This window comes from Papio anubis, chromosome X (assembly GCF_008728515.1).
Source record: "Papio anubis isolate 15944 chromosome X, Panubis1.0, whole genome shotgun sequence".
NCBI classification, from domain to species: domain Eukaryota; kingdom Metazoa; phylum Chordata; class Mammalia; order Primates; family Cercopithecidae; genus Papio; species Papio anubis.
The window spans coordinates 55,590,721-55,618,386 of record NC_044996.1 but is presented as its reverse complement, the minus strand read 5'-3'; the positions used below and the strand labels follow the sequence as shown (position 1 = coordinate 55,618,386).

The window sequence follows — 27,666 nt, the reverse complement described above, 5'->3', positions numbered from 1 at the left end:
GACTGAGGTTTCTGCTTGCTACTGCTTTCTCTCCATTTCCTACCATCAGTTTTTTTCAAAGATCAGTCTCCTTTTTCTCTCTACTTCCTTAACTCTCATTCACTGTTCAACCAATGGTGATCAGAATTCTGCCTTAAATAATGCATTGAAATTGAACTAGGAAAGGCCCTTAAATCCTGTTCACATCCAAAATACACATCGAGTATACTCACTTCTCTTTGTCTCCATCACCACCATCTTAGCCCAAGCCAGAATCATCATTGCAATTAACCATCACAATATACATTTATCTTGTTTTCCCCACTACCACTTTTGCCCTTCTCCAAATCCGTCTCGGCACAACTCTTAGTATGATGTTTCTAGAGTGTGTCTGTATTGCATCATAATTTTTATCTGCTTAAAATACCAGTGCTGTTCTATAGCACTAAAGCTAAAGCATTAACTTCTTACCGTGACCTAGAATACACTATCTGGTCTGGCACCTGCCCACCTCTCCTACTTTTATCACCTGCTATTTGGCCTCTTGCTCATTATGCCTCAGCCACATTTTATTTTTGAACTTACCGTGTTCTTTCCTGCTCAGGACCATTGCACATGCTGCTTTTTTACTCCCGCTTGTTGCCTCCCTCTCTTGTTTATACTTCAAGTCATAGCTTAATTTTTGCTTTCCCAGTGGTACCTTCATTTGCCTTTCAGTCAGAAATACATCTCCCTACTAAACTCTCCCAGATTACCTTTTTTATTTTCCTTTCTAGAAATTATCATGGATTTTAATTAAATGTTTATTTATGAGGTTACTTCTTGACTGTCTATAATCCCAACTATATTGCACGTTCTATAAATGGATGAATCATGTTGATTTTATTCACATGTGCTTAACAAATATTTCTTGAATGTATTTGCATGAATGGAAAATCAAGTGGACTCTTTCAGTCCTATCTTATTCTGTATCTATGTGGCATTTGATAACATAAAAGAATTTAAGCTCCTTTTCGAAAACTTTCCTCTCCTTCTTAAACAATAAATAGTATTTCCTGATTTTTTTTTTTTTTTTTAAGAGGCAGGTTCTCTCTCTGTCCGCCAGGGTGGAGTGCAGTGGTGAGATCATACCTCACTGCAGCCTCGAACTCCTAGGTTTTAGTGATCCTCCCACCTCAACCTCCTGAGTAGCAGGTTCCACCATGCCTGGCTAATTTCTTTAAAAAATTTTCTGTACACATGGAGTCCCGCTGTGTTGCCCAGGCTGGTGTTGAACTCCTGGCCTCTAGCAGTCCTCCTGCTTCAGCCTCCCAAAGCACTGGGATTGTAGCTGTGTGCCACCATACCTGGCCTTATTTCCTGATTTTAATACTCTAACCCTGTGTAGTGCCCTGTAGTGTTTCCATGATTATATAACTTCTTAGATCATAGACACCAAATCTCATCAGTTAGGGGTATAAATATGCCAGAAATTAGATTACTCTTGCAATATTCATTAAAATAATGATAATGAATAATTAACAAATTGGCTGATTGAGGTGGCTCACATCTGAATCCCAGCACTTTGGGAGGCCAATGCAGGCAGGTCGCTTGAGCCCAGGAATTCGAGACCCGCCTGGCCAACATGGCAAAACCCCGTCTCTACAAAAAATACAGAAATTAGCCAAGCATGGTGCTGTGTGCTTATAGTCCAGCTACTTGGGAGGCTGAGGTGGGAGAATCGTTTGAGCTCGGGAGGCAGAAGTTATAGTGAGCCGAGATTGCACCACTGCACTCCAGCTTGGGCAACAGAACCAGAACCTGTCTCAGGAACAAAAACCAACAACAAAAAAACACAATAAAATTGACAAAACTGGGGGAAATTGTGAAAGAAAGAAACTTATCTAAGGCAGTAACTGGGCTACTAAGCTTTCTCTAACCTTTGGGTTTTTTTAGCAGCCACATCATTAGGTTTGCTTATAATCATGTGCAACCAGTTGGAAAAAAGAGGAAAAAAAAAATATAGAAAAACCCAGAGACTTTTCCTCTGTCTAGAGCCAGATTCTGGTAAGGGGGATATGCTCGCTCCCACATATTCTGTGATCAATAATCTTGTTTAGGGGTAGATTGGCTGCATAGCTTCCCACTGACTTGTCCTCCAACCTGCCTCCCACAGAATTGAATTTGGTACATCACTGTAATTATGTGCTGTACCTTTACTGGGAAAAAAAGCACAGATTTTTGAAAGCTCTGGCAGTTAGAACCCTCAGCAGGAGCTTTTAGACTCTTCTGAGTGTCTTTGCAGCTCAGCTGTTCTCAAACCTCAGAGCTATGGAAGTTCCCACTTGTCTTGCACAGGGGATGGAGACCCATAGTGTGTGTATCTATTAAACTAACACATCTTCTGAGGAAAAGAAAGCAATAATTAGTTCTCTTAGTAATCGGTACTTTGTTTTTCTGACTTCAAAATTACACATATTTTTCAATTAAAAACATTCTAAAGCTATAATCTAACAAAAAATGTTGAAATTGGCTTGGGCGTAGAAATCTTCATAATAGAAAGCACAGATTATGTGATATTGCTGACAGCACATTTAAATTTTTTTGGACAAATATATGAAGTTGGGAGGAGAGGATTTATGCATATAGTTGGAAGTACAACTGTAAATTTACTGTGCTTTTTAATTTTTTTAAAGCCTCATAAGAGCTTATGAGCTATAAAGATAGCTTAACCAGGTGAAAAGAAAATTCTTAAAAGCTTTTTTTTCCTTCCACATATCATCAAAGGCAATTAGTTTGGATAGAAAATTGTAAGTCCTCTGTTCCATTAATATCAAATCATTTTTCACTTTTGCATATTCAGTGTGAAAATTGCATTTTTCTTTATTTTATATGCCTGCATTCAGAATATTAAGTGTTTCGATATGTAATGCCCTGATTGTTTCTATTTTCATCACTTTTGTAAATATTATTGCTAGCTCTTACTTCCAGATGTATATTCATTTTATCTGAGAAAAAGCTGGTTTAACAATTTTGAGATCAGGTAAAAGAAAACTCACCATGACTCATTCTCAAGTACATGTATTTATATTCTTATCCCTCTTATTAACTTCTCATAATAATCAATTTTTTTGTGACAGAATTTCTTATTTCCATCAGCTTTTGCAATAAAATAAGGTAAAATAAAACCACCTGAAAATTGAATATTCAAATTAGGTCAGTAGATGTCAGTTAATTTTGCTATTGATTGGTTTTCATTAAATTTTTAAAAACTCAAAAGTTAACCCTTTCATTTTTTCCACCCACATATCACTAATTCCTAACACCACCATAGAAATTTTGATGACTGTGGCCAGGCACGGTGGCTCACACCTGTAATCCCAACACTTTGGGAGGCTGAGGTGGGTGGATCACGAGGTCAGGAGTTTGAGACCTGCCTTACCAACATGGTGAAACCCCGTCTCTACTAAAAATACAAAAATTAGCCGGGCATGGTGGCGGGTGCTTGTAATTCCAGCTACTCAGGAGGCTGAGGCAGGAGAATCACTTGAACTCAAGAGGTGGAGGTTGCAGTGAGCCCAGATCATGCCATTGCACTCCAACTTGGATGACAGAGCGAGACTCCATTTAAAAAAAAAAAAAAAAAGAGAAATTTGATGGCGTTCTTGGCCTGAAACATGTTTTCAGAAAGGTGTTTTAAAATTCTTGCCTAACTTTTTAGTGTGATTCTTCGAGTTTATAGTGCCTTTTGGGGCACACAATGTTATTGTATTCTGTTCTAAAGACAAGTAGATGGTTGTTGATGGGTAATTCCACATATCCACATATTTTTATCTTTGGGGAAATATTCGCTACCAGTACATCATTATTTTTCTGATGTAGAATCAGTTTTCAACATTCAGTTTTTTCAAGGCTTCAATTCACAGATTAAGTATGACCCTTTTCTCTCATGACATCTAATATACAAACACTTGGCATTGACTCCATATAGTTGGTACACTTGTATTGGTTATTTTGTCCAGGCTAGGTACTGGATTTGCTACAGAAAGTATTAGAATGAGTATAAGTATAAGTAGGAGAGGTTCTGCCCTGGAGGAGGTCATTGTCTAAAAGAAGATAGAAGTATTTACTTTATAGGTGTCATAAATGCCCCTGCCTTATTTCCACAATTCCAGGCAGAAATCTGGACAGTATTGACTCTGAATCTCATTTCCGTAGGCAGTTCTGCCTTCTATGAAACTTAAGTCCGTTCTCCTTTAATGTGGTTTCATGATCATTCTTTTTGTTATAGTCACAGATACAAAATGATTCTGTATATTCAATGGGCAGTAGATCAAAAGAGTAACTATTTGGAAAAAATACCTTGTAGCAAATATGTATTTGTTACAAATATATCTGTTAATTCTAATGAATTCTTAACATTATGTTTTGAAGAGACTGGGGGATCAGTTTTGCTCCCATATGATAGGCGTTAATGGAATATGTCTTAGAAGTGAAAAGGAAAGATGACAGAAATAACCCTAAAGGCCACACCTGACTATAGGAGTACCATGTGGCCATCTCCTTTTCCTTCACACATGATTTTTACATTTGTGCTCTTTTCCTTTCTCGGAGGATTCGTAGGTTAGTTGGGTAGTAGATCAATATTCATGAGCTGCGTAGGTACTAAAGTATGTAAAATTCAAATTATATAAACAAAACTGTATCTAACTCTTTGGGGAAATAACCCACTTGTAGTTGCTCTCACTAAAGCTGTCAATGCACTTCTTTTATTTTTTTTTAATATAGTGAAGATCAGCTAAAGAAATGAGAGCCACTTGATGTGATTTGATAGACAAGTACATCGTAACACAAATAAATCCCCTACCTAATACAATACCCTGGTCAGCATCCCACAGCACTTCAAGGAATGAATTATAAAACAAAGGATGCCAGTCAACTAAAATGCTGCGAGGGACTACAACTAAATACAAACACACATTTCAGCAGAGTTTTTATTTTATTTACTTATATCGCTTAAGTGCACTCAAGTGCCTTTATGAGACATGAGCCTTTTAATAATTGTATGTGTGGCTGAGGATGTTGCTCAGTGCTTCCTATTATTTCTAAGCTTAGTTATCTAGGACATCTCCTTACATATCCAAATCCTCTGATGGAGTTTCAGCTGTTTCTATCAGTGTACATTGATTGGTCTGATCATAAAAATTCACACTTATGGTTGCAAAAATTATGTGGTTATGATCAAAATGTACTGGTTTGTGGCTTTTGTTAAGAGATGTACGTGCATAGCTTGCCTCTTCCATCATCTCTTGATTTTGTAATAATACAATTTTAATAATAACATTTCTAATGGTAGATGTATATTATGAATTAAAAATAGCTAAATAAAGCATGATACTTAGAGTGGATAATGAGAGCTGTTGTTCACTGAGCCCTGGAAATATATTTCTTAATTTTGAATGAGAGAAACTTTCCATTGGGTTTGGGAGAACAGAGAAGGATCCCGGTTCCTTCATACTGACAATTTCTGAGGATGAATAAAGAATGTAATAACGACAATAACTATTGTTTTACGGTGTTTACATTGTGTCAGTTACTATGACAGGAGCGATACACATAGTATCACATTTAAGTTCTAATGCATCCTGTATAGATGATTTAGTGAATACATTTTCATGACGAGGAAATACTTAGAAACTCCAGGTAACTTGCAGTAGGTCATACAACTAGAAAGTGAGGTCGCTTACATCTGAAATCCCAGCACTTTGGAAGGCCCAGGTGGGCAGATCGCTTGAGCCCCAGGAGTTCAAGACCAGCCTGGGCAACATGGCACAACCCCGTCTCTGCAAAAACATACAAAACTTAGCCGGGCATGGTGGTGTGTGCCTGTAGTCCTGGATACTTGGGAGGCTGAGGTGGGAAGATCGCCTGAGCCCCAGGAAGTCAAGGTTGCAGTGAGCTGTGATCACCCCACAGCACTCCAGCTTGGGTGACAGAGTGAGACCCTCTCTCAAAAAAGTAAAGTGACAGAAGTGTGGCTCAAACCTACGTCTGTGTAACTACAGTGTCCCTGTTTCTCCTACTGCAACTTACGGTATGGGTCTGGAGAATCCAGATAATTGTTACCCTCTCTTTCCTGGGTTTAGAGAAAAAAAATTCTCCTAAATCCTGTTCTTTAAAAAAAAGCTCTATGGGGCTCTGAATTTGGGCCAAGATTGGGCCTTGGCAGTATTGTTGGGGTGACCTACCTGGAAGCTAATGAATAACCTTACATGTACTTCATCTTTCCCCACATCAGCCTGCTATTATACCTCTTGAAACTATGCATCCTCTTCTTGACCCAGCATTTTACTGAATGTTGTGTTTCCTATTTATATAAATGAAGCCATTCATTCATTCATTTTACGATGGTTTATTTTTAAAATCACTTTTCATCTTTATCACCTGCCATGTATCAAACCTTGTTGTAGGAGATGAATCAATGGAGAATTTTTGCCAGATCAAAGGGCAACTTTGAACCCCTTACGGTATACAACTTCTTCCAAAAAGCAGGCTGACTGATGATAGATTAATATCTAGTAATAGCAGTTCAACAAAGTTAATTCCCTAACAATTCTGGTTTGACATTATAACTGAAGACATTATTTTGTGGAAGTAAAATATTACTATCAGCTATTAATTTTGTTGAATAGACAATTGTCCTTGGGAAAAGATCTGGAAAATGGTTAGTCAGCTAAGTAGTGCTTTAAAAATCAATCAGCACATATTGATATACTCAAGACCCTGTGCTAGGTGCTCCACAAGATGTAGCTTTTGACTCCTTTCTCCTTTTTTTTTTCTCTATGCAGTCTCCTCATCAATGACCTTACCTCCCATAGCATCTATTCAGATAACTCCCAAATCTGCCAACTCCAATACTTCTAACCCCTAGAACTATAGTTTCAAATCCTAGCAAATATCATAATAATAACAAAAATTCAACATGTCAAGAAAGCAATTTTATTATTTCCCTATCATGTAGGTATCATTTTACTATTTTTGAGAGGATTTGAGAGGGATCAAGGAGAACATTTAGTCTATGTTAGTAATCCAAGCTTGAAGTACATAAAATTATGAGTTTCTATATGGTGAGCATGGAAAATAAGGGACAACTCTCAGAAATTCTGCAGGTTAAAATATTGGTAAGGATTGGTATTATTATAAATAACATTGTATTTACTATGATTTGAATATCACTTCAAGATTTGGAGTCTTGAATGGGAAAATAAGAGCATCATTGTTAGAAGTAAGATGCCCTATTTGATGTCTGAGAAGATGGTCAACTGAATTTACTTACATGCTAATACAAATTTTTTGTTGCAGCCAGGCAATACTTTTCCTTTATGGAACTAGCACTTTTTACTCTACCTTCCCACAGCTGTAGAGGCAGAGCCTAAAAAAGAAGGAAGTAAACATATGGATCATTTATTTTGACTCCCTTCTTTTCATCAAAACAAGACTGCTTTACAGGAATTTCTCCCACTTTACGATGGGGAAACGTAAGGCCAGAAAATTAGGCAGACTGTTTTCACACAGTCAGATCACATGACAGTTTCTAAATTCAGTCTCATTTGACTTAGTTGCTACTAAGCTACACCTACCTGCCCTTGCTGCCTTAGTCCCTGATTGGCTTACTGGAATTTAAGTAGCAGCAGATCAGGGAAAGCAAATCCATCTACTCTCATTCCCTGAAACAAGCAAACAGCCAAGTGACAAACTGTACCAAATTAGCACCTCCTTCTACCTTCATTATTGCCAACATTGTTCTGCCTCACAACAGACTTCAAACTTTGGAGCCATCTTTGACTTTCTCCTGCTATAACTGATCGGTTACTAAGTCCCATTTATTCTTAATTCTATCTTTTATATCCATTGTTTTCTTTATCTTCCTACTGTCAACATGCTACCTCATTACCTGTTTCTTGCACCATTTTGCTAACTTCCTGATGGTCTCCCTGCCATTAATCTCTCCTTCAACCAATCATAGTTACTTCTCCTAATAAGACTCAAGAGGCAGTGTGGGGTAGCGGTTGAGAGTCTGGAGTCTGTAGCCCAAAGGCCTGCATTCAAATCTTCAGGCTTCCAACATACAATTTGATTTTGTGCAAGTTACTTACTATTAGTTTCACTTTTCTCATCTTTGGAATGAAAATAATGATAAATCAGTTAATAAATATATAAAGCAAATGTTGAAAAATGTCTGGCACAAAGTACTTAATAAGTGTTAATTGCTGTTTTCATTGTTACTATCATTATCAAAGCATACTTTGGTTATGTAATTTCAATTGGAACTGATATTTTTATAAAAAGATCAAATCCATGTTCTCTGAGTTTGTAGACCAAACATTGTAGGCTAATACAAAACATGGAAAGGATAAGAATATGATTGAAGGCACATGATATTGGAACCGAAGAAGACTAAAAGCCCACGTATGCCTAAGAGTTTTGTTCCTTGTCCATCTGGTACCAAGGGCACCTTGGTGAACAGGGTCCCTATAAGCTCTGCAAAGTATGACCAGGAGAGCAAGTGTGTGGTCACTAGCAGCTGCTCAAAGCAACTCTATGGCTTTTTTAGTCACCAGGGAGACTAAAAAACTACTCCCTAAACAGAAAATGATAGAAAGCATGCTTCAGTGCTAGTGATGGCCAGTTACCAGTAAAAGGAAAGGAAAAATAAAGTAGGGGAGGGATTTGGAGACTGAGGTAGAGGCAGAAATGAAGGCAGAAAAATATATAAACTCAGAGTGATTCTCACACAAACATACACAAAGAGACCTGCAAATTCATGGAGACATAGACTTTGATGTGGTTAGCTTCCACTTCTGTGGCCTTTACTTGGACTCTTTAGATACTTTGTTTCAAATTCTGCCCCTAGGTATATACATCATATATATCTAACCTATAAACCTTTTCTCACACCATTCTCTCTCTCTTTTCTTTCTTTTCTTCTCTTCTCTTTTCTCTTCTCTTCTCTTCTCTTCTCTTCTCTTCTCTTCTCTTCTCTTCTCTTCTCTTCTCTTCTCTTCTCTTCTCTTCTCTCTTTCTCTCTTTCTCTCTTTCTCTCTTTCTCTCTTTCTTTCTCTCTCACTCTGTTGCCCAGGCTGGAGTGCAGTGGCACAATCTTGGCTCACTGCAACCTCCACCTACCAGGCTCAAGCAATTCTCCTGCCTCAGCCTCCTGGGTAGCTGGGATTACAGGCACTGTGCCACCACCACCATGCTAATTTTTGTATTTTTAGTAGAGACAGGGCTTCACCATGTTGGCCAGGCTGGTCTCAAACTCCTGACCTCAAGTGATCCTCCTGCCTCTGCCTCCCGAAGTGCTGGGTTTAGAGGCCTCAGCCACCATGCCCGGCCACTTTTTCCTTTTAGTGTCAGTTCTATGTGTGCTTAAATTTACATATGCATGCACACACCTATACATATATTTTTTCATGTGTATTTCCTCTACTGTGACGTCTTCATTAAACACTGTAATCCTAAGAGTTTAGTTTTTTCTTCTTCCAGTGAACACCTCCAGAACTTAATTTCTTTTTACCTACCTAAAATCATGTGCTGGCTTTTTCACCAGCAATAGTTTTCAAGGTTTTATGTTGAGTTTCAGACTATATTGTAAGCTTTTTGTGAATAGATGGTGTGTTTTATACTTGCCATGTGAGTACTGAAGAAATAGCAGGATAATTTGTATAATAATACCTTGACCAGATTTAAAAAAAGTCATAAGTGATGAGACCTACAAAAATATAGTAACAGGTAGATATTCCATCATACTTTTGTATATCTGCCTGTGAAAAGCATGAAAACATATAGGAGGATTAGTAGAAGGCAGCGTTCATATTTGGAGAGGCAGATGTTCATGGTTAACGGGCGAGTTTGAAGAAGAAAAATAATGGACTATGTCTTGATTCTGTATTAGAGTAGATATGGTCTGCCCAACAGCTCATTTCCTGCTTTTGAAAGGTACTTTGTGGTTTAAAAACTTTTGTTTATGTGGTCAAATTCTCTTCATGTTATCTGAAGACATCTTGGTGTCTAATCTGTACTTGGCATTTGTATTTAAGGAAGTAGGCTATACATACAAAAACAAATATAATTAGGAATATTAATATTTTCACTGTGTGCATGTATGTGTCTGTGTGTGTTCATGTGTGTCTACCTCTCTCCCATCTCCCCTCCCAGCATTCATTTTGTGAAGGAAAACTAGTTGAGTAACTTGGAGCTATAGGAAATTAAAAACTAAAAACAATTATTATCATAGTAACTATACCAACTGGAATATTTAATGTGCACCAATGCTATGAAACAAGTAATTAAAACCAAAGTTGAACTGTATTGAAGAAAACCAATATAGAATTCTTGCATAATGTACTTGAAAAGTAAGTTCATGTGATTTTACTATCATCTAATTACTTAACATCAGCATCTGTCAAGTAGGTGAAATTCTTTAGGAATTCTTTAGAGTGTATATAAATAATATATTTTATGAATATAAATCATACGTTTAAAAATTATTAAATGCTCAATCAGAGCTAGTCTTCTGATTTCAAACAGCATAGTAATAGGTAATTTCTTAGGAAATGTTCCACTTATATTTTCTGTCATCATATACATCTTTTATCTGTGGCCCGACTATTCACTCAACTCAATTTCATGTTTATAAATTTTCCTAGTTCACCTCAGGGACAGATGTTGGCAGTTTGAATGCTATTGATGGCTAATGATTATGCAATTAACATATAGCAACTGTTCAGCTTCTATAATATTTTATTAATGCCATAAGGATGATTTAGTTTTAAAAAACCTGTATAGCCAACTGCTTTTTAAACTTTGATAAAATATTTCTTTGGAATGTTTAAAGCAAAAAATATTTTTAAAATCCCAGAGCAAATTCACTTTATGCAGAGATGTTACAGTGTTGACTATGAAATTATCCCCACTAAAGAGATAAAATAAGAGGCATTAAATGTGTATTCTCATAGAGTATTTCTTATCTTACAGATGAGCTCCGTGAAAATGTTACAGCCTCGTCTCAGTAGTATCCTGTTCAAACTCACATTTGAAGAACACGTAAACAACATCAAACCAAGCATCATAGCAGTAACTCTTGCCTGTGAAGAACTGAAGAAAAGTGAAAGCTTTAACAGACTTTTAGAATTAGTTCTTCTTGTTGGAAACTACATGAACTCAGGCTCAAGAAATGCCCAGTCTTTAGGTTTTAAGATCAACTTCCTTTGTAAGGTAAGATGACATTTTATAATGCTAATTTACAACAATAATCTTCCTGTCTATGAAAGGTGATACTGCAAATAGCAATCATGCATAAACCACAAAATTGTATGCTTAAAAAGGACGAATTTTCTGGGATGCGAATTATATCTCAATTCAAACAAATACTTTTTAAAAATCTTAGTAAAATCTAAAAGACTTGAAAATTATTTTGAATACAGTACTTAACATTTGCTGATTACATTTTACTGAAGTTTATAGACAAAAAATCCCCACTTTTATAAAGTAGATGCAGTATTGGCCAGGTGTGGTGGCTCACACCTGTAATCCCAGCACTTTGACAGGCCGAGGCAGGCGGATAATCTGAGGTCAGGAGTTCGAGACCAGCTTGACCAACATGGTGAAACCCCATCTCTACTAAAAATACAAAAATTAGTGAGGGGAGATGACGGGTACCTGTAATCCCAGCTATTCCGGAGGCTGAGGCAGGAGAATCGCTTTAACACCAGAGGCGGGGGTTGCAGTGAGCCGAGATCACGCCACTGTACTCCAACCTAGGCAACAGAGCAAGACTATGTCTCACAAAATAAAATATAAAATAAAATAAAATAGATGCAGTATCGTATTTCATTTACATTATTACTTATGTCTTTCTAAAAAGTATCTAACAAGCTAAATTTAATGAGGTAAATAGCCAGAAATTTATTTTTGAATATAGTTTGCTTATTCTACTCTAAGATAATGATACTCTTCAATGTCAAGTAGTATTGTACACTGGTATGTAGTGCATTCAAGAGGTAAAAAAGAAAATTGAATAATAATCAACTTGTTTTGATTGGATCATTTAATAATAACATTTTTGAGACTTATGAAAAGCAAACAAAGATACAGAGAAGCCCAAAAGTGCTTGTACATGTCCATTTTTAGGCTAGAGCAAACCACCTTATTCAAGGAAAAGATCTGTCTGTTATAGAAGCCTGAAAAGACTCTGAGGTGAAGGCCTGTAAGAAAGCTAGAGACGAAAATAAATCTGAAAACAAACAATCTATCTTTGACATCTCACCATTCTTTCACTTTTTTTCTCTCACATCTGAAAACATTGCAGAACTTTGGTTAGTTCTTGAAGTATATTATAATAAGAATCCCAAATCTAGCAATGGATATGACTTTCTTTTCTATACATGCATTAAATTGATGTTCATTACATATACATGGACTAGCACTTTGATAGGTATCAAAAATGATTTGATCTTGGGAGTTCTAACCCAAATAGACATAAAGAATAACACTTACAGATAGTAATAGGGATGTACAATAGAATTGTGAATATCTGTTTATTCCTGATATATTTTTGAGGGCTGTAAGGAAAGAGAACAAGGAAGGAAAATAGGGAAAATTATCTGGAAATGCTGGATTTTGTGAAGAAAACATTTTACCCTCATCTTCTTGTGATATTTGGGGACATGTAAAATCATTTCATAATGCCAGAGGGAATAAGGCAATGCTTGTAATAAACTGTACTAAATCATGCCAGATTTATAGGATAAAATAAAGTATTTAGGACGTTAACATTGTATTGTATACCATATACCCAATGTTAATAGAGTCATCTCTTTACCATGGTGCTACTTGCCTAGAGTATATGCTATATGCACGGTGAGTAAATCTAAAAGTCTTCTTGCTTGACAATTATAAAAAGAGTATAAGTTAAAATATCATTAGAAATTTGTATTAGATACCTATTTTGCATTTAATTCATATAAAAATATTTTAAACCATTCTAATTTGAAGAAATACGTACCTTATAAGTGTCTTAATTTCACACTATTCAAATTAATTACATGAACTAATTTCTTTGAAGCAAGAATGAGTAAGTCATTTATACATAGGAACAAAAGATTACGTTAATCTCACTGAAGGATTTTACAGTTACATCTTGTATTTTGGAGAGAGGCTTCTTTCTGTCATCTACCTGTCAAATAAAAGTTCTTCTACACAGCACTGATCTGACATCTATCACTAGAGGTATGCTCAAAGGATTCAGCACAAAGATTTTTGCCAACTTCAAATAAAATAAAAAATAATCTTGTGGGAAATACTATCATGTAGCAATAGGTGTTCCAAAAGCGAAAGAAGTGAAGGTTTTAAAATCTGTCCCCCACTCCACCCCCAACTTTTCAGTAAGATTTTTATCTTCTGGGAAATTTTCTAGGAAAACACTTGTCATTTAGAAAGAGAAATATCATATACATGCATGATATTCCCATAATGTCTAGGACTCAAAGGATAGTCCTGGAATACAAAGGATTGTGAGTAAATGTAAATGTCTAAAATGACAGAAATTTTCTGAAGCACATAGAAATAGTTAGCTTAGGTCTGTATTCTGTTTGAAATAGAATTAAGTAACTACTGATGTGTAATTAGCTAGAATTGCTGTTTAATTTCAGTTGTATTATGAAGGATTTCTTGGTTGATTTTTCTTAGTGATTGCCTTCTTAAAGAAAATAGCAGGGAGAATTTCCCTCATAGAACACTGATTATGCTTTAAAAATGATACCATTTACTATCCTAAATTTTTCTAATGATAATTTCTCAGTTATTTTAAAACTAATCCAGTGCTTTTAACAAGAAGCTATAGAGTATGTTAAAATATTCAACTAGGTAAAAAGGAGGAATGTGGTTAAACTTATCAGATGTATCTTGTAGTAAGGTAATATAAAAATTTCAGATGGTCACAATTGGCTGTTATGGTATTTGGGAAGAAAAGGAAAACAGATGGGTTAACCAAAATGTCAACACTAAAGGGTATCATTATTGTAATTACTACCCTCACCACAAAATGCTTTGTTAATTTGCAGCAGTGAATTATCACTTTGTGAGTCACCAAACCAGTGTGCTGAACTGTAATAAAAATCATTTCAATGAAGATGAGCTCCCAATGTTAGCTTAGCCTGTTGGTTATTAAAATTCTAACCAATAGAAATGCTACACCTCAAGGCCATTTGTTTGCTTTTTTTTTTTTTTCAGTATGAAATAGCATATATAATCTGCATAAGGACAAAACATTTAAAAATACTTAGCATTCCCTCTATACGAAGCTTTGTGGGTTTATCAAATAAGTATCTTTGTTTGTAAGTATCAGAACGTGACTCTGCCTGATTCAAGCAAAAAGTGAAACTTGCTGGAAAGATATGAAGTAACTCAGCCAGAAACTGAGGAAAGACTAAATTACTTGGCCTTTAAAAGAACAGCAACTGTGACAGCTTTGAGAATTCAGGTAGCAGGATTGAATGAAAAGTCTTTTTAGGATGTTGCCTTTGGGATATATCAACTCCAACCATTTTCCTTCTCCTTTGCCTATGTTTGATTCAAATTCAAATTATGAAGAGAGCCTAATGAGCCCGGTGTGGATTATAAGAACACCCCTTGTTCAAGGGAGAGCAAAAAACCTTGATTGACAGTGCTACCAAAACTACCTGCCATGGAAGATTGGTTATGCCCTAAAGGGTGCTATTACCAAAGATAGGGATATACCAAAAGTTAGGAGCAGGTAAAGGAATATCAGGCAGCTATAAACAAATACAAAATAAAACAGATGATCTATTCATCAGAGGTCTACAAACAATAGAGAAGATACACAGAAACCTCAAGAAGTTTGTGGTACAGTTGAGTAGCCAGGAAATACGCATACGGAATATTATGTAATGTCACAAGGTACACTGTCAGTGAGGGTAAAAATAAATGACCACTGATATTAGCAGGAGTTCAGGGGAGGAAGGAATCTTTGGTGACTGGGCACTGCTGGTAAATTGAAAACGAAGAATCTTGAAGAATAGGTAGGATTAAGAATCCATAACCTTACAAAAGGGGAGAATATCGTGGGCTTAGAACCTACGTTTTAACTTACACTTTGCCAATTACTAGCCAATTTTTCATGACTAAGTCACTTAGCTTCTCTGAATCTCAATTTGAGATTGAATATTTCTTGAATATTTCTCCCTTTACTTCTTGTGTCTTTTTTTTTTTTTTTATTTCCTTGCATTGGGCTTCACCTTTCTCTGGTGTCTCCCTGATTAGCTTAATAACCAATATCCTGAATAATTTTTCAGGTAAATCAGGGATTTCTTCTTGGTTTGGATCCATTGCTGGTGAGCTAGTGTGATTTTTGGGGGGTGTTAAGGAGCCTTATTTTGTCATATTACCAGAGTTGGTTTTCTGGTTCCTTCTCATTTGGGTAGGCTCTGTCAGAGGGAAGGTCTAGGGCTGAAGGCTGTTGTTCAGATTCTTTTGTCCCATGGGATGTTCTCTTGATGTGGTACTCTCCCCCTTTTCCTGTGAATGTGGCTTCCTGAGAGCCAAACTGCAGTGATGGTTGTCTCTCTTTTGGGTCTAGGCACCCAACAAGTCTACCTGGCTCTGGGGTGATACTGGGGGTTATCTGCACAAAGTCCTGTGATGTGAATCATCTGCGGGTCTCTCAGCTGTAGATACCAGCACCTGTTCCGGTGGAGGTGGCAGCGGGGTGAAATGGACTCTGTGAGGGTTCTTAGCTTTGGTGGTTTAATGTTCTATTTTTGTGCTGGTTGGCCTCCTGCCGGGAGGTGGTGATTTCCATACAGCATCAGCTGTGGTAGTATGGAGAGGAACTGGCGGTGGGCAGGGCCCTAGAACTCCCAAGAGTATGTCCCCTTTGTCTTCAGCTACCAGCGTGGGTAGGGAAGGGCCATCAGGTGGGGTAGGTTTAGACGTGTCTGACCTCAGACTCTTCTTGGGTGGGTCTTGTTGCGGCTGCTGTAGGGAATGGGTGTGAGGTTCCCAGGTCAATGGAGTTGTGTACCTACATGGATTATGGCTGCCTCTGCTGAGTCACGCAGGTTGTCAGGGAAGTGAGGGAAAGCCGGCAGTCACAGGCCTCACCTAGCTCCCATGCAATCCAAAGGGCTGGCCTCACTCCCACCATGCCCCCACTAATAGCACCGAGTCTGTTTCCAGGCAGTGGGCAAACAGGACTGAGAACTTGCCCCAGGCTACCCACCTCCGAGCTGTGAAAGAAAAGGGCTTTAGTTCTTCCACTGCCTGTAGAGTCTACACAGCGGATTCATGCCCTCCACTGAGTTCTGGCCAGGAGGCTTCTTGACCACTTCAAGTTGTTACAAAGTTCAGCTGGAGGCCGGGCGCGGTGGCTCAAGCCTGTAATCCCAGCACTTTGGGAGGCCGAGGCGGTGGATCACGCAGGTCAGGAGATCGAGACCATCCTGGCTAACATGGTGAAACCCCTGCCTCTACTAAAATACAAAAACTAGCTCGGCTGCAGGTGGCGTGGGCGACCGGGTAGTCCCAGCTACTCGGAGGCTGAGGCAGGAGAATGGCGTGAACCTGGGAGGCGGAGCCAGAAAGAGCCGAGATCGCTGGCCACTGCACTCCAGCCTGGGGTGACACAGCGACTCCTCGCCTCCTCAAAAACAAAGTTCAGCTGGAGACTTTCTTCTCCTTGTGGCTTTTTCCCCTGTGCCTCTGGTCACCCTCTGGAAGGATCCCTATGGTGCCAGGCAGGAATAGCCTGCTTGGGGACCCAGTGAACTCCCACGGCCTTTCCCGCTGCTTCCTCTACCCCTATATTTTGCTTGGCTCTCTAAAATGACTCAGCTCTAGGTGAGGCTGGAAACTTCTCCCTCAAGCTAGACCTTCAGTTTCCCCAGTAGGGGTGTGTGTTCGGTGACTGAGGATCTCCCTTTCCCACTTCCGCAGTTTGGGCACTCACAGTATTTGGGTCCTGCAGCAGCAGTCCCCTTCCTTCAGAGAGTCTGTGGGTCCTCTTGGGATTCCTGGTTTATCCCTGCAGTCGTTCTGGAGCTAAAATTCACGGTGCAAGCCTCCTCACGCTTCTCTGTCCATCCGAGTCGGAGCTGCAATCTAGTCCTGCCTCCTGTCTGCCATGATCCTCCCACAAATTCATAAACTTTCTTAAAACATGAGATTTTTTTGTGATGTTTGTTTTAGATCATCAGCTATCATTAGTGATAGTATATATTATATGTAGCCCAAGACAGTTCTCCTTCTTCTAATGTGGCCCAGGGAAGCCAAAAGATTGGACACCCATGATCTAGAGTATCTATGATGTGTAAAGCCTCATCTAGAGACCATTACATGGTATTAGTGACAGAGTATCATACCAACTATACAAAGGAAACATCCATCTCCATCCATCTTCCCCATAGAAGTTGTAAGAAGGAAAGTAAAATAGGTTCAGCTTTATTGTGAAATAGAAAATTACCCCAGAAAATATGCTTTGTAAAGAAAAGCGACTGCTGTCTATGGCAGTAAAATTTGGAAATCTGTAATCCACACACACACAAAAATCTACAAAAGACCTTAGGAAAAAGTCATACGTAAGTACACACAAAGTTTCACAGTGTCTAATCATTTCTAGCTAAAATAATGTGGATTGTGTCCATATAAACTCAGAATGTCAGCAGATGAATACATCTAGTCTAACCTCTTCAGTCCACAAGTGAGAAAACTGATGCTTGGAAAAGGAAAATACTTTAGTCACTGTATTGTTCAGCTTGGACTGACATAACAGAAACCATAGGCTGAGTGGCTTAAAGAGGAGAAATTTATTTTTTCACAGTTATGGAGACTGAAAGCCTAAGATCAAGATGCCAGCAGGGTTGGTTTCTGGTGAGGTCTCTCTCCTTGGTTTACCATATGGCCACCTTTTCACCATGTCTTCCCTTGGCATTTAATTTGCTGTTTTCTTCCCCTTTGTCCTTCACGAGACTCAGAACTCATCAAATTTGGATGTATATTTTATTCTGCATTATATCTCCAGTGTCTATTACATGTGAAGCTCTCAATATATTACTACAGATTGAAAGTCAGACAATTTGATTAAATAGAGGATTTGTTATTAATACTCAACATGTGTTAACTTGTTTTTTAAGTGAGAACATTTTGTTCCTCACAGATATAAAGGGCATATTTTTGCCAGCAAAACTGTTGAATATGTAACTATAAGATTTTTTATGTTTTATTTGTAAAGACATAAAAATGTGTTGTTTGCTGTAAATGTAAATCAGCAACTCATTATTAAATATGGGTTATTAAATAAATATGGGACTCTTAATTTAAAACCAAAGATATTTTAGAAAATAACCACTATTGGATGTATCGAAAGGGAACTTAGCAACAATCAGTAAATCCTGGTCAACAGTCCATGCATTTGGTTGCCTGTATTTTTATAGTTTATAAAGTGTTTTCCTTGTGATTCAGGGAAGTTAAGTGTTATTAACCCCATTTTGCAAATTAGAAAACTAAAGCCCAGTGAGGTTATGTAATTTGTCCAAGATTCAAAAGCTAGTAAAGGTCCAAGTTGGGGCTTACATAAAGGTTTTCTATTTACAAAATTGTGTGGCACCCTGCCTCTTATTGCATTGTAACAATGTTTAGTTATAGTTGACTCATTCCAAGGAAGCATTATAGAACCAACTCTGGCACTTATAGTGTTCTGAAAATGGGGAAAACCTCATGTGAGTTTTCTTGGCTCTGTGGCATGAAACTTAGAATCTATCATTTTTATTTTAATTCAGTTTGGTGTAACTGTAGGCCTATTATTAGGAAGTTTCTCATCTTGTAATAGATTTTAATGTATCCAAGCAGCAGAGCCTATATATTTATAATAAAATGGCATCTAATAATTTGAATAATTATGGAGCTATCCCTTGGTTTTGTATAGACTGTCAGAGTATATTAGTTTTGTGTAGGCAAGGTTGACTGCTGTTCTCAATATTTTACAAATGAGGATCTGCTCTCCAGAGAGATGGCTTTAACTAAGATCACTCAGTGATGAAGGCAGAGTTAGGATCCAACTTTTCCTGGGACTCAAACAAATGATTTCAGTGGATCATGCTATTTTTAGAATTTTCATTGACTCTTTTGCTTCACTGAAATACACTTTTTCCTATCAGACAATATTTAGCATTAATTGAATTTGAGGGAGATGTGATTGATAATTTGCTGAGAAGAAAATGACTTTGTGGGTTATAATTTGTCTTGAAAAAAATTCTGTGAAAGGGAAGATTAGACTCTTTTTTATTTTTTATTTTATTTTTTTGAGATGGAGTCTTGCTCTGTCGCCCAGGCTGGAGTGCAGTGGCCGGATCTCGGCTCACTGCAAGCTCCGCCTCCCGGGTTCACGCCATTCTCCTGCCTCAGCCTCCTGAGTAGCTGGGACTACAGGCGTCCGCCACCGCGCCCGGCTAATTTTTTGTATTTTTAGTAGAGACAGGGTATCACCGTGGTCTCGATCTCCTGACCTTGTGATCTGCCCGCCTCAGCCTCCCAAAGTGCTGGGATTACAGGCGTGAGCCACCGCGCCCGGCCAGGAAGATTAGACTCTTGATCATGTATGGAGTGGGATGAAATGTTAGGCCCTACTTCCAAACTTTTCTTTTTCTCCTTGGGGGTCCTTTAAACTTTCCTCTGTGGGGGTATTTGCGGGAAAGAGTTTGCATTTGGTGATCTCTCCAAGTCACTGGTTGCTAATCAGTGATATAAGATTCTATGCTACGCCAAATGCAAAGGAACATATTCTTGGTACTTTGCATTTTAAAATGTCATCATATAATATAGTGACATGCTGTACCATTTGTTCATAATTCATGACCAGTGGATACAAACATTTCAATTTAAGGGTTTGTCTGTGCCTCATTATATTACATTGAAGCAAGAATGTTCACTATAGTTTAGACCTCTGAAATAACTAAGCACCATAGAGTGACACAAGAACAGAATATCATTCTTAATTTTAAATAGTTTCCTTTGTTCAGCTTATGTGATGGTTGACCTTTATTTAAGTCCATTGTGTTTTATTGTACTGTGCTTACTGGGCTCTCATTATTGAGGACCACTGAATAGTTTCTTGTGCTTAAAGATGAATGTTACACTGTTGTGATACTATGTCAGTGGTGACATTCTGGATTCAATTTTTATAATTGTGTCACGGGTTTTTGTTTCCTACACTTTTTCATGTAAATTAATACACCAAAATATGTCTTTTTTTTTTTTTTTTTTGGAGATGGAGTCTCGGTCTCTTGCTCAGGCTAGAGTACAGTGGCACAATCTTGGCTCACTGCAACCTCCGCCTCCCAGGTTCAAGCAATTCTCCTGCCTCAGCCTCCTGAGTAGCTGGGACTACAGGCCCTCGCCGCCAAGCCTGGCTAATTTTTTGTATTTTAGTAGAAACGGGGTTTCACCATGTTGCCCAGGCTGGTCTCAAACTCCGGAGCTCAGGCAATCCACCCACCTTGACCTCCCAAAGTGCTGGGAATATAGGCGTGAGCCACTACGCCCGGCCCAAAATATGTAATTTTTAAAAGACAAGCATTAATACTACTTAAGTTAGTAAGTCTAGAAGTATTTAAACGTATAGAACACTAAATTTTTTAGAGGAAAGAATTCTCCATAAGGTCTTTTAATTGGTGTATGTTATTCATTATGTATTCTAATGCACATGCCATTGATCTGTGCATATGGACTTGTGCACATAGGCAAATGGTAATAGTAGAAGACTGCTTCAGTCATCTGATTCTCCACTAAATCAAGATCCTTGGATACCAGCTCAGAAATCCAGTTCAAAGCCCTCACCTCTAGTGCCCTTCATTGCCATTTAAAATCTGAACCAAACGCAGGCCACTCCTTTTGAGTTTATCTTCTTTAAAATGCAGCCCTCTAAGAATTGGAAACAGATTATCGTGGCTCCTTGATTTTGTAATCCTATGAATACACTACTATGTGCTTTGAAGATTGTTCTTCAATTAGCAAGTCAGTGCTTTTTCCCACTTCTAACATGTCAGCTACCTGGTCTCCTTATCTGTCTATATAGTATAGTGGTGCACATACAGATTGACTACTTAAGTACAAAGAAAACTTAATGAAGGTAATATGTGTCTCTGTCTTATGAGGTGCCATCTTCTAAAATGATAGCCTCAATTTTTCCAAATAGTCATACATCTTCTAGATTTATATTAATGTGGAGATGCATTATATCTTTCTTGTTCTCTGTAGCCTACATTAAGAAATTGAAATGAGAGAAAACACTAACTTTGTGGTAAGCTAATTATAGCAAAGGGAAAAATATATGATCATGTCAGGCATAGGAATTAACAAAGTTTATAGATGTACTGTTAAAAATTGCTATAGTTATAAAAGCTTATGTGTCTCAAAATATCTTTTCGAAAACTTGAGCTCTTAGTAAAAGAAACTAACTCACACCTTTATTCTCCTCCTTGCCTGTTAAAATATAGAGGTCCCTTGAGCTTATTTAAAGATTTTTTTCTCTAAGTTGAAATATTCATTAATTTACATTCATTGCTGCAAATTAGCTAGTACTTTAAATGGAAGACTTGTTTGTTTTCTCGGAATTTGATTACATCTGTTTAGACAAAATCATCACATTTACAATACTATAGGTTGTGTGAAAACTTGATTATACTCCAAAATTTTCAGTTTATTAAATTCTCTAGAGAACAATAGTTTGTAAATGTAATTTGTCTGATGCAGACTTGATTAGTGCTCCTTGTCATTACTTTGGAGACTCATGGGTTTTTTTTCTATTATTCTTATGTATGTTAAAATTTTCTGTCGCCTATTACAGACACACACACACACACACACACACACACACACAACCTGCCTTTACCTGTGATTATTAATATTGTGAAGCCTATACTGCTATCTCTGATTTTAACTTATATGTTACAGTTATGTCTGCCTCCTAGATATCTACATAACTTACTGTGAGGTGTATATATGTGTATATATAGGACATACTTGCCTTGAGTCCTAGTAATGTCTCGTTATTATACACCCTTATGCAAACACATGACCTTTTTGATATGGAAGAGATTTCAATTTTTGAAAGTTTTGTATTAGGGGAAGGACCAAGGAAAATAAAATAAGAGCCAGATCAAGCCAAAAAGGGTGTGTGTGCATATGGGTGTTGAGTAAGAGAGACAGGGAGATACACAGAGACAGAGAGATTGAGACACAGAATGAGAGAGAGAGAATGAAAGAGTGAGAAGGGTTGGGGTGATTTTCATAATTGGATAATCAGAGAGAAACAGGATTGAGTTAAATGTTCCTTTGTATACATCAGTTGACAGACTTGTAAAGAGCATTGAAAAATGCAAGCTAAGAGTTGCCAAATTATATTCCTTATCTTCTTCCAATAATAAGTGTTAAAAAGTCAACCATATATATTTGTGTATAGAACTGTAATGAAGGGTATAATTTGTTTTCTGTAGAGAACTCACCTATGGCTTAGTTTTTGACCCATTAAATACAGATACATTTTCAATAAATAAGAAAATTAATGCATCTGTATTTTCTTTCATTTAAAAAAAATTATCCTTATACAGTAATACAAAAAAAGTAATCAAATTAATGTTGTATCACCATTATACTTGTTGAAGTCATTGTGACTAAACAATAATAGATACAGTTAACAGTTGAATAGTATAACTGGCAGAGACGAATAATTCTCTAGTTTACAAAAATACATTTTTTTTTGGTTCTTGATGAATACCCCATATATCAGGAGCAGCAATAAACATTTTCAGCACCAGAGCAGACAAAAAATGATGATTTATGGAACTAGCTGTAGGTCTTACTTCACTGTGAAGACTGTTTCCACAGAGGATTTAAATGAACCCAGCTGGCTTAGTATTCTGTGAATTGCTGTAGTCGTTTTCTGAGTATAATCTTATGTCTGATTTTGTAATTCTCACAGTAGGGGAAGGTTGACAACATGAATGGCATTTAGTGAATATAATTAGTAAGTCTGAAAACAAAGGCTTTTTTATTCTATAAAAGCTCTGTTCGAAGGAGATTTTGACCCTGTATGAGACTGTTGTTCCAAAAACATGGCTACCGTGACTAAGTTTGACCAGTCATCTTACAAACTGATTTTCCTGTCAATTGAAGCCTTCCTAGTGAAGGCATTGCACAGCCTTAACAAGGAGAGCTCATGTCCATGGAAGGAAGTTTATAAAGTAGCAGTTGATACTAAAATAAAGCTCTGTGATAATTTTAGAGAATACAAGAATTATTTATACACATTTAACGACTTTTTAGTGAGTACTTGTGCAGCAAGTTGGCCACATTTATTGAGCCTTTACTCTCTGTGGAACCTTGTGCTGGATGCTTTGCGGGGATAAAGAGAAGTAAAACGTACATCTCCAGTCCTTGAGGAGCTTATGAGCTAGATGCCAGATATAGAACATTGTACTGCTAAAGCAAGAGACAGGGAGAAGTGTGTGTGGGGACAGGCAAATGGATTTTATATAATAGCACACATGAAAAATAAATTATGTTGCTCATAAACACTGGCTAACTAACCACAAGACAAAGTACATACTCTGTTAGATGATATCCATACTGTAAAGCTGCTCTACTTCTTTGGAAAGGAAGGAAAAAACAACAATTCCAGCCCCATTTCCAAGATGTACTTTTCTTCTCTTCCCCAAACAATGTCTTCAGTTTTGCTTTTCCTGCCTTCTGTCATGGGGACAAGTACAAAGCCTTGCCATTCATTATTTTCTTATCTTTTATTCTTTTTTTTGAATTTTAAATCTGAATTATCAGAATGCTCTCTTCCCTTTTATGCTACGATAAGAGTATCTTTAAAACTGCTTCTCAAGTTCCTACCATCTTTCTACATATAGTTAAATATTAGTATTTTAAATTTTTTGGATAAAATCAAAACCTGTTCTAAAACAATAGTATAATGGTACTACTTACAACTATTGTATGTCTGTACCCCTCCCAATTCACTAATTAGTCACAAAAGTCAAATAATTTCCTTTTTCCCAGAGGATATCCTGAGATTGTCCAGATAAATAAGAATGAAGAAACTTGTTATTTATTGGTCAGTATGAGGGATCACTCCAGGATGCAAGTAACCTACTATGAGGAAATATAAGCTTTTCAGAGGCTATTTAGGGAAAGGATCTTAATATTCAGATTTAAGCAACTAGCTAGATACACATATTAAAACAGAATACTTAGAAACCAGTGCTGAGGGAAGTGGAAAAGTATAGTAAATTATATTCAAAGACTTGGGGACAGATGCACATGCTTGATTCCAAGGATATTTAATCAATCACAGCCTGGCCCATTCAGATCACTTTATGCTTCCAAATTTCAGCTTTCATAAAGTGTATGAGAAAGGTCAGGGTACTCATTGATTTCTTAAAGCATCTTCTTAGGACTTTGTTTGTTGTACTGTTATTTTATTAGAAGTAAAATGTATTCATGGTCAAGAGAGACTTGAACCTAACCTATAATTTCTTGTAGTAACTTTACTGAGATCTTTAACTGACATACTATAAAATTTACTCATTTTAGGCCAGGTGCGGTGGCTCACGCCTGTAATCTCAGCACTTTGGGAGGCTGAGTCAGGCAGATCACTTGAGCTCAGGAGTTCGAGACTGGCCTAGGCAACATGGCGAAACTCTGTCTCTACCAAAAATAGAAAAGATTAGCTGGGTGGGGTGGTGCGCGCTTGGGGTGACAGCTACTCGGTAGGCTGAGGTGGGAGGTTTGCTTGAGCTTGGGAGGTGGAGGTTGCAGTGAGCCAAGATCGTGCCACTACACTCCGCCTTGGAGACAGAATGAGACTGTTATAGGAAGGGGGTCCTGATCCAGACCCCAAGAGAGGGTTCTTGTGTCTGTTTATGCAAGAAAGAATTCAGGATGAGTCTGCAGTGCAAAGTGAAAGCAAGTGTTTTAAAAAAGTAAAGGAATACAAAATGGCTACTCCATAGACAGAACAGCCCTGAGGGCTACTGGTTGCCCATTTTTATGGTTATTTCTTGATGATATGCTAAACAAGGGGTGGATTATTCATGCCTCCCCTTTTTAGACCATATAGGATAACTTCCTGACATTGCCATGGCATTTGTAAATTGTTATGGCGCTGGTGGGAGTGTAGTGGTGAGGACAACCAAAAGTCACTCTCATCGCCATTTTGATTTTGGTGGGTTTTGGCCGGCTCCTTTACTGCAACCTGCTTTATCAGCAAGGTCTTTATGACCTGTATTTTGTGCTGACCTCCTATCTCACCTGTGATTTCAAATGCCTTAACCATCTGGGAATGCAGCCCAGTAGGTTTCAGCCTAATTTTACCCAGCTCCTATTTAAGATGGAGTTGCTCTGGTTCACATGCCTCTGACAAGACCCCATCTGAAAAAAAAAAAAAAAAAAATTACTCACTTTAGGCATATAGTTAGATGAAGTTTGTTATTTGTATACAGCTTTGGAACCTCCACTGCAATCAACCAGTGTGGTTTCCTGATGCCTCTGTGCAGTGGATCCCCACATAACTGCTGATTTGTTTTAAATCACCATGGTTTTGCCTTCTTCTAGAAGTTCATATCAATGGAATAATACAGTAATAGAGTCTTTGTGTTACTTTGTGGTGTTAGTGAGTTTTTTCACTTAGTGTAAAGTTGTGGCATGTATTGGTAGTTCATTGTTATTTTGGGGTAGTATTCCATTGTATGGCTGTGCCACATTTTGTTTATCCATCACCTGATGGACAGTTGGGTTGTTTCTAAATTTTGGCTATTATGCATCTTGCTATCATCATTTATGTAAAAGACATAAATTCATTTATCTTGGGTAAATACCTAGGAGTGGGAATCCTGGGTCATATGGAAAGTATAGTTTTAATTTTAAGAGATACTGTTTTTCAAAGCGTCTATACTTTATTTATTTATTTATTTATTTATTTATTTATTTATTTATTTATATTTTGAGACCAAGTCTTGCTCTGTCACCGAGGCTGGAGTGCAGTGGTGTGATCTCGGCTCACTGCAACCTCTGCCTCCTGGGTTCAGGCAATTCTCCTGCCTCAGCCTCCTGAGCAGCTGGGACTACAGGTGCGTACCACCACGCCCAGCTAATTTTTGTATTTTTAGTAGAGACGAGGTTTCACCATATAGGCCAGGCTGGTCTCGAACTCCTGACCACATGATCCACCTGCCTCAGCCTCCCAAAGTGCTGGGATTACAGGCGTGAGCCACCGCACCCGGCCACCTACCATTTTTCATTCATACTTATGATTAAATTAAACCACAATGATGGATTTCGTATTTGGAATATATGAATATATATATGAAGATATTTCACATTCACCAGATTGGCAAAAATGTTAAATTCTGTTAATATAAAGTAGAGGTAAGAATAAGGAACAAAGGGAACTACTGGTGAGAGTGTAACTTGCTAAATTCATTTTGGAAAACAATTTGGTATTATCAAGAAATGTTAAACCATATGCAGAAATGCCCCTTCTAGATAAACTCTTAGGTAAGGACCCTGGAGACATATACAAGAATAATCACATAATCAAATAACACTATCAACAGAGTTTAAAAAAAGGCAACCCACAGAATGGGAGAATATATTCGTAAATAATGTATTTGATAAATGATTGATATCCAGAATATATAAAGAACTCCCACAACTCAACAACGACAAAACAACTCAGTTCAAAAATGAGTAAAGGAATTGAATAAATATTTCTCCAGAGAAGATATACAGATGGCCAATAAACACAGGAAAAGATACTTAACACCACTAATCATTAGGAAATTGCAAATCAAAACCACAATGAAATATCACTTCAAACATACTGTGATAGCTACTATCAAGAAAACAGAAAGCAACAAGTGTTGGTAAGGATGTGGAGAAATTTGAACCCTTATGCACTGCTGGTGGGAATGTAAAATGGTGCAACCAATGTAGGAAATAGCATGGCAGTTACTACAAAAGTTAAATGGAATTACCATATGATCCAGCAATTCCACTTCTGGGCATATACATAAAAGAATCAGAAGCAAGGACTCACAGATGATTGCATACCAAATTCATAGCAGCATTATTCATAGTAGCCAAAACATGGAAACAACCCAAATGTCCATTGAGTGACGAATGGATAAACAACGTGTGGCACATATACAATGCAATGCTATTCAACCTTTAAAAGGAATGAAACTCTGGTATATGTTATAATATGAATGAATCTCCGTGACATTATGTTACGTGAAATAAGTCATATGCAGAAGGATAAATACCATATGATTCCACTTATATGAGGTACCTAGAATAGTCAAATTTGTAGAGACAAAAAGTCTTTGTTTACCAAGGGTTGGGGGATAAGGCAGATGGGGAGTTAAATGTTTAATGGGTAACAGTTTCAGTATAGGATGTTTAAAACATCCTGGAGATGGATAGTGGTGATGGTTGCACAACAGTGTGAATGCACTTAACCCCACTGAGCTGTGTGCTTAAAAATGGTTAAAGGCAAGCATGGTAGCCCACACCTATAATCCCAGGGCTTTAGGCGCCTGAGGCAGGATTGCTTGAAGCCAGGAGTTCGATAGC

General features: G+C 37.6%; 1 protein-coding gene across 8 annotated transcripts in view; it reads left to right on the top strand.

Annotated features, from left to right (window-relative positions):
* Nucleotides 1-27,666, top strand: part of DIAPH2 (diaphanous related formin 2) — a 914,469-nt gene that overhangs the window by 417,313 nt on the left and 469,490 nt on the right. For all 8 annotated transcript variants that reach the window (XM_021932747.2, XM_021932745.2, XM_021932750.2 and 5 more), the window contains one exon: nt 10,996-11,235. In XM_021932747.2, the coding sequence (XP_021788439.1) occupies nt 10,996-11,235 (240 nt within the window). The remainder of the gene's footprint in view (nt 1-10,995; nt 11,236-27,666) is intronic.